The sequence below is a fragment of the Danio rerio genome, chromosome 4, assembly GCF_052040795.2.
Source record: "Danio rerio strain M-AB ecotype USA chromosome 4, GRCz13ab, whole genome shotgun sequence".
Classification (NCBI taxonomy): Eukaryota; Metazoa; Chordata; class Actinopteri; order Cypriniformes; family Danionidae; genus Danio; species Danio rerio.
Window position 1 is genome coordinate 4160159 of NC_141024.2, and position 7769 is coordinate 4167927.

The 7769-nt window shown below is 34.9% G+C and overlaps 2 protein-coding genes and 1 long non-coding RNA gene across 5 annotated transcripts in view; 1 reads left to right on the forward strand and 2 right to left on the reverse strand.

Moving 5' to 3' along the window:
• The window catches only part of LOC137491389 (uncharacterized), a 54408-nt gene that overhangs the window by 37470 nt on the left and 9169 nt on the right, over nt 1–7769 (forward strand). The window lies entirely within an intron of this gene.
• On the reverse strand, nt 32–3178 carry LOC141381558 (macrophage mannose receptor 1-like). Its single transcript, XM_087247891.1, has 5 exons — nt 3057–3178; nt 2234–2288; nt 1290–1652; nt 891–1220; nt 32–781 (listed from the first exon to the last, which is right to left on the reverse strand). Exons 2-5 carry the CDS (start codon nt 2271–2273, stop codon nt 417–419), a joined length of 1098 nt encoding a protein of 365 aa, XP_087104017.1. The 5' UTR covers nt 2274–2288; nt 3057–3178; the 3' UTR covers nt 32–416.
• On the reverse strand, nt 4195–7756 carry LOC141381522 (macrophage mannose receptor 1-like). Of its 2 annotated transcripts, XM_087247870.1 has the most exons (6): nt 7627–7756; nt 7216–7257; nt 6407–6461; nt 5456–5818; nt 5056–5385; nt 4195–4946 (listed from the first exon to the last, which is right to left on the reverse strand). In XM_087247870.1, exons 3-6 carry the CDS (start codon nt 6444–6446, stop codon nt 4582–4584), a joined length of 1098 nt encoding a protein of 365 aa, XP_087103996.1. In that variant the 5' UTR covers nt 6447–6461; nt 7216–7257; nt 7627–7756; the 3' UTR covers nt 4195–4581. The 2 variants fall into 2 exon arrangements, with proteins under 2 accessions (XP_087103996.1, XP_087103997.1); XM_087247871.1 differs by lacking the exon at nt 7627–7756 and having other exon boundaries at nt 7216–7342.

Below are 7769 nucleotides of genomic sequence, written 5' to 3' on the forward strand. Positions count from 1 at the left end.
TTCACAGAAAATAAAGACAGATCCCAGTGGATTCCAGAACAATGTTTATTGAGTTGCGTTTGACAACTTGAAACTACAGTGATATTGACTAAAAGCATCAAACTACACACACGACTTATAGAAATCACAACCAATAATACAGGAGATCAGAGATGAACAAAACTACAGCAAAGATAACTAGTTATACATGATATATAGTTACTCTGACAGTGATCCTGCTAAAGAAATGTTTGTAGATCAATATATTTCAATCAGCAATCATGTTCAAAAACCTACTAAACCTAATAATAAATGCTCAATATCAACAATAGCTAAAATATTAAGTGTAGAAACCACTAACTCTTGTAATCATACATTTATATTTAACCTGAAATCTGATTGGTTGATCCAGGATCTACTCTGTGAATTTGTGTTTACTAGTTTTTCTCACACACAACTCTGAATGTAGACCTGCAGTCTTTATCAGTCAGTGTGTATCGTCCGTTCACCTTCTCCATGGCAGCGCAGTGTTGAGAAAGTGCAGCTTCAGGAGCCTTTCCTCCTTTCCAGTTTGTCCAGTTTCCCACTTCAAGACCATTGATCCACATCCAGAATCCAAAAGGACAGCTTTGTCTGAGACCCACCCAAACTGGAGCAGAGATATTATTTCTGTTTAACTCTCGCTGCGTTTCTGTCTGATCGTTCTCAGACTCCAGACACAGAGCTCCAGAAAACTGAGAGCTGCAGTAATTCATAGCATCTTCCCAGGACATTTCAGCAGGACTCACATGAATGAAGCTCTCTGACAACAACAAACATCCAAAACTAGTCAAATACAGCAGATTAGAATGACATGTGAGGGTAAAATGGGAATTAATTGAGTTTTAGAGCTGTTGTGTGTGTCTTCTTACTGTAGCACAGAGAATAATACTGCCCAGCATCAGCTTTCATCCATCGCCCATCAGCAATACTCATGTAAGCATTAGGTCTGCTCTGATTAGTGATTGGACTCCAGTTTCTGTAAGCAGATCGTCCTCCATCTCTCCAGTCCACACTGTCATCCAGCAGGCCGATCCAGAAAGGAGTATTACTCTGATTTTCTCTGTTCATCAGTAGGGTATTTTCCTGCTCATTTCTGATAGAGACTAAATCAGTGTGATTCTCTCTGCAGTAAAGCTGAGCATCAGACCAGCTCTTTGGTTGAAGGATTAACGAGTAGATGTATGATGATCCTCCAGCTTCTGTGTGGATGAAGGAAGAGTTTATGTTATGTAATTACACTGAAATTTTGATAAGCTGATATTTATTACCTTGTTCATAGCACATGAAGGGTTTTGTCTCACTACACAGGATAGATTCCCAATCTCCACTAGCACTCATAGCAGCACAGCGTGTTTGATCAGAATAGCTTGGAGAATATCTGCTGTATGAAACATCATCACCATTTGACCATTTCAGACTGTAGTTTCCTCTATAAGCACCAATCCAGCCAACTGGAGAGCCGCTGTTCTTCATCAGTTGCAGTAGTTTATTATTGTCTTGTTGGTCATAAACTGTGACGAGGTCAGTGTAGTTTACTCTGCATAAACTCTGAGCAGCAGATCCATTGTTAATCTTCTGCTTCAGTATGTAGAACTGTCTCAGTCGGCCTTCAGCAGCTGAAGGAGGAAAAGCTGAAGAGAAAAATCCACATTTAGAAACACAACATCAACATCTTTACTGTAATTACACTTTGACTTGAAACTGTGAAATGACTTTTAATGACACTTTTGATCATCAGATTGTATCATATGAATGTCATTTATAGTTATGAGGAACTGGAATTGATAATGTTCACTCAATTCCTTTTCAACACTCAATGTGCAGATATTTAGTTTGTTTAATCAATAAATTATTCATGTCTTTGATGTAAAACAATATTATGATATGATTTACCAAAAAATATGATTCTGCATTTTACATCTCTCACCTACAGTAAAATCATGAAGTGTTATGATTTATTGTAGTAATGACTGTTCCGGCTATAATTGTTTTTGTTGTTAATGCAGTTGCACAGCTTTTACACTTTAGTAAAATACTTATTTGATTTTTGTCTTAATCTTACAAGACTGATACATTTCATAGTTTCTCTATTTTTCTGTTACAGTGCAAAAACACAAGAAAGATTTCCATTTATTTACTGAATTGATCAAAATAATGCTGAACATTTCATTGCTCTGTGTCTCTGCAAATATGATCAAAGTGTCAAACTCACCACAGATGAGGAGAAACACATGCAGAAACATCATCAACATCAGTTTCAGCAACCACTGAATAAAAGACAAGGCAAATAACACACATTCTTCTGTTTTCAATAATAAATTAATAATGTGCAAACCTGTTCGAGTTTCTGTCGAACACAAAAGAAGATATTTTTAAAAATGTTGAACACTGATTGCCATCGACTCAGTATTTGTTTTTCCCACTATGGAAGTCAATGGCTGCAGGTTTCCAGCATTCTCCAAAAATTATTTGGTCACACTTTACATTAAGGTTTTAATAGTTAATGTATTTACTAGCATAAACTAATAATAAAAAATACTTATACCGCATTTATTAATAGTTCAATATTTACTAATGCATTGTTAACATCCACATGCATGCTTGTTAACATTAGTTAATGCACCGTGAGTTAAAAAACTAACAATGAACAACTGTATTTTCTTTTACCAATGTAAACTAACAAGAACAAATTCTGTAATAAATGTATTGCTCATTGTTTATTCATGTTAGTAAATACATTAACTAAAATTAACTAATACAACATTATTGTAAAGTGTGACACATTTATTTATGTTCACAAGAAACTCAAACAAGTTTGCAGCCACTTAAGGGTGAGTACATTTATATTTAGAGTGAACTATCTCTATAAGCAAAAACAGTTTAATAATCAAATCTAAAATATAGTAAAGGGGTTTGCATTTTCAGACAGAATTGCTTCAGTAAATATTCAAGTACTCTAGTTATTTACTTACTTAAAATATTATCTTGGACTGATTTTATCAGCTTGATTGTAGTAAAAGGTATAAAACTATTACCTGGTTAGCAGCTGATCTCTTCTGATCGTCTCCTGGTCTGAACTGTAGGTGAGAGTAGACGACTGCAGTAAGAGGAGACTCAAACACACATTTGAATTCAGACACTTCCTCAATCTCTCTATGGAAAATTCACATGAACATGCTCACAATAACCAAAGATAAACAGTGCTGATGCAAATAATTGATTAGGTGAGATCCAGTCAGTCAGAGTCCTCAAGTTTAAATGTGATCATTTTATTTGAACAAAACTATAAATCAATAATTGCAGTAATAGATGTGCTGTGATCATTTGCAGATCAATCTAAGAATGTTGAAGTCATCTATAACCCAAAATGATCAAAACACAGTGTTGGTATATTATAATCTACATAGTAATAAAGAATATAAAGCTGAGATCATAAAGCTTCTTACCTGGTTAGCAGGTTGTTTGTTTGTTTGTTTGTTTGTTTGTTTGTTTGTTTGTTTGTTTGTTTGTTTGCTTTATTTATAGAGCACATTTAAAAACAACAGATGTTGACCAAAGTGCTTTACAAAACGACCAGCATACAAAATCTATACCTATATATAAAAATTGTGCAAAATATATAAAACAGATTAAAATTAAATTAATTACAATCAAAGGCAAGAGACAGAAGGTGATTTTTTTAGATGAGACTTAAAAGCACCAAGTGAAGAACATGACCGGATCTGTAAAGGCAGACCATTCCACAGTCGGGGGGCTGCAGCAGAAAAAGCCCTGTCAACTCTCGATTTCAACCGCGTTTTGGGGACAACTAGCTGAAATGTGTTTTCAGACCTGATTGGCCTCAATGAAGTGTGCCAGTGAAGAAGCTCAGAAATGTAAGTCGGTGCCAGACCATTCAAACTTTTAAAAACTGGAAGCAATAACTTATATTGAATTCTAAATTGGACTGGGAGCCAGTGAAGAGACAATAAAACTGTTTGATTGTGAACTGCACTGAAGGAAATATTGTATTTAAATCATGTCTGAATTATGGGATGGTCAGTTTGCAAAACAGATGAACTGGAAAGGCGCTGTGGAGCTACTGTTAGATATAAAGTGACATGAAGAATAAAGCACTGTACATATAATAATCAGATTAATAATTCACAGACATTAACGACAGATTCCAGTGGATTCCAGAACAATGTTTATTGAGTTGCGTTTGACTACTTGACACAAAAGTGATATTGACTGAAAGCATCAAACTACACACACGACTTATAGAAATCACAACCAATAATACAAGAGATCAGAGATGAACAAAACTACAGCAAAGATAACTAGTTATACATGATATATTAGTTCCCCTGACAGTGATCCTGCCAAAGAAATGTTTGTAGATCAATATATTTCAATCTGCATTTATGTCCAAAAACCTACTAAACGTCTAATCATAAAAACACAATATCAAGAATAGCTAAATATTAAGTGTAGAAACCACTAACCCTTATAATCATATATTTATGTTTAAGCTGAAATCTGATTGGTTGGTCCAGGATCTACTCTGTGTATTTGTGTTCACTAGTTTTTCTCACACACAACTCTGAATGTAGACCTGCAGTCTTTATCAGTCAGTGTGTATCGTCCGTTCACCTTCTCCATGGCAGCGCAGTGTTGAGAAAGCGCAGCTTCAGGAGCCTTTCCTCCTCTCCAGTTTGTCCAGTTTCCCACTTGAAGACCATTGATCCACATCCAGAATCCGAAAGGACAGCTCTGTCTGAGACCCACCCAAACTGGAGCAGAGATATTATTTCTGTTTAACTCTCGCTGCGTTTCTGTCTGATCGTTCTCAGACTCCAGACACAGAGCTCCAGAAAACTGAGAGCTGCAGTAATTCATAGCATCTTCCCAGGACATTTCAGCAAGACTCACATGAATGAAGCTCTCTGACAACAACAGACATCCAAAACTAGTCAAATACAGCAGATTATAATGACATGTGAAGAGAAAATGGAAATTAATTGAGTTTTACAGCTGTTGTGTGTGTCTTCTTACTGTAGCACAGAGGATAGAAGTTCCCAGCGCTAGCTTTGAACCATCGCCCATCAGCAGACTGTATGGCAACATAACTCATGCTGTGATTAGTCTTCTCACGCCAGTTTCTGTAAGCAGATCGTCCTCCATCTCTCCAGTCCACACTGTCATTCAGCAGGCCGATCCAGAAAGAAGTATTACTCTGATTTCCATTGTTCATCACCAGGGTATTTTCCTCCTCATTTCTGATAGAGACTAAATCAGTGTGATTCTCTCTGCAGTAAAGCTGAGCATCAAACCAGCTGTTTGGTTGAAGGATTAATGAGTGTATGTATGATGATCCTCCAGCTTCTGTGTGGATGAATTAAGAGTTTTTGTTTCATTTAATTACATTTAATATTTATAAACTGGTATTTATTACCTTGTTCATAGCACATGAAGTGTTTTGTCTCATTGCATAAGACAGATTCCCAATCTCCAGTAGCATTCATAGCAGCACAGTGTGTTTGATCAGAATAATTTGGAGAATATCTGCTGTATGAAACATCATCACCATTTGACCATTTCAGACTGTAGTTTCCTCTAGAAGCACCAATCCAGCCAACTGAAGAGCTGCTGTTCTTGATCAGTTGCAGTAGTTTAATATTGTCTTGTTGGTCATAAACTGTGACGAGGTCAGTGTAGTTTACTCTGCATAAACTCTGAGCAGCAGATGTATTGATAGTCTTCTGGTTCAGCATGTAGAATTGTCTCAGTCGACCTTCAGCAGCTGAAGGAGGAAAAGCTGAAGAGAAAAATCCACATTTCAGAAACACAACATCAACATCTTCTCTGAAATGACACTTTGACTTGAAACAGTGAAATGACTTATAATGACACTTTTGATCATCAGATTGTATCATATGAATGTCTTTTATAGTTATTAGGAACTGGAAATGACAATGTTCACTCAATTCCTTTTCAACACTCAATGTACAGATATTTAGTTTGTTTTAATCAATAAATATTTCATGTCTTTGATGTAAAACAATATTAAGATAGGATTTGCAAAAAAAAAAAAAAAAGATTCTGCATTTTACATCTCTCACCTACAGTAAAAACATGAAGTGTTATGATTTACTGTAGTAATGACTGTTCCGGCTGTAACTGATTTTGTTATTTATGCCATTGCACAATTTTTACACTTTGACTAAAATACTTCTATGATTTTTGTCTTAAAATTATGACTGATACATTTCATAGTTTCTCTATTTTTCTGTTACAGTACAAAAACACAACAAAGATTTCCCTTTATTTACTGAATTGATCAAACTAATGCTAAACATTTCATTGCTCTGTGTCTCTGCAAATATGATCAAAGTGTCAAACTCACCACAGATGAGGAGAAACACATACAGAAACATCATCAACATCAGTTTCAGCAACCACTGAATAAAAGACAAAGGCAAATCATACACATTCTTCTGTTTTCAATAATAAATTAATAAATGCTAAACCTGTTTAAGTTTCTGTTGAACACAAAAGAAGATATTTTTATAAATGTTGAACACTGATTGCCATTGACTCAGTATTTTTCACACTATGGAAGTCAAAGGCTGCAGGTTTTCCGCGTTCTTTAAATATTTTTTGGTCACATTTTACAATAATGTTTCATTCATTAAAGTATTTGCTAGCATAAACCAATGACGAACAATATTTGTAGAGCATTTGGTAATGATAGTTCAACATTTACTAATGCATTATTAACATCCAAATGCATACTTGTTAACATTAGATAATGCTAACATCGAACAACCATTTTCATTTACTGATGTTACTTAACATGAACAAATTCTGTAATAATTGTTTTGTTTATTGTTTAATTATGTTAGTAAATGCATTAACTAACAATAACTAACACAGCTATTGTAAAGTGTGACCATTTTATCTATGTTTAAAAGAAACTCAAACAAGTTTGCACCCACTTGAGGGTGAGTACATTTACATTTATATTTTATGGTGAACTAGCCCTTGAAGCAAAAACAGTTTAATAATCAAATCTAAAATATAGTAAAGGGGTTTGCATTTTCAGACAGAATTGCTTCAGTAAATATTCAAGTGTTCTAGTTATTTACTTATTTAAAATCCTATCTTAGACTGATCTTATCAGCTTGATTGTAGTAAAGGGTATAAAAGTCTTACCTGGTGAGCAGCTGATCTCTTCTGATCGTCTCCTGGTCTGAACTGTAGGTGAGAGTAGACGACTGCAGTAAGAGGAGACTCAAACACACATTTGAATTCAGACACTTCCTCAATCTCTCTATGGAAAATTCACATGAACATGCTCATAATAACTAAAGTAAACAGTGCTGATGCAAATAATTAATCGAATGAGATCCAGTCAGTCAGAGTCTTCAAGTTTAAATGTGATAATTTTATTAAAACAAAAACTATAAATCAATAATTGCAGTAATAGATGTGCTGTGATCATTTGCAGATCAGTCTAAGCATGTTTAAGTCATCTATAACCCAAAGTAATCAAAACACAGTGTTGGTATAATATAATATAAATAGTAATAATGAATATAAAGCTGAGATCTTAAAGCTTCTTACCTGGTGAGCAGGTTGTTTGATTGTGAACTGCACTGAAGGAAATAATGTATTTAAATCATGTCTGAATTATGGAATGGAGTTTGCAAAACAGATGAACTGGAAAGGCGCTGTGGAGCTACTGTTAGATATAAAGTGACATGAAG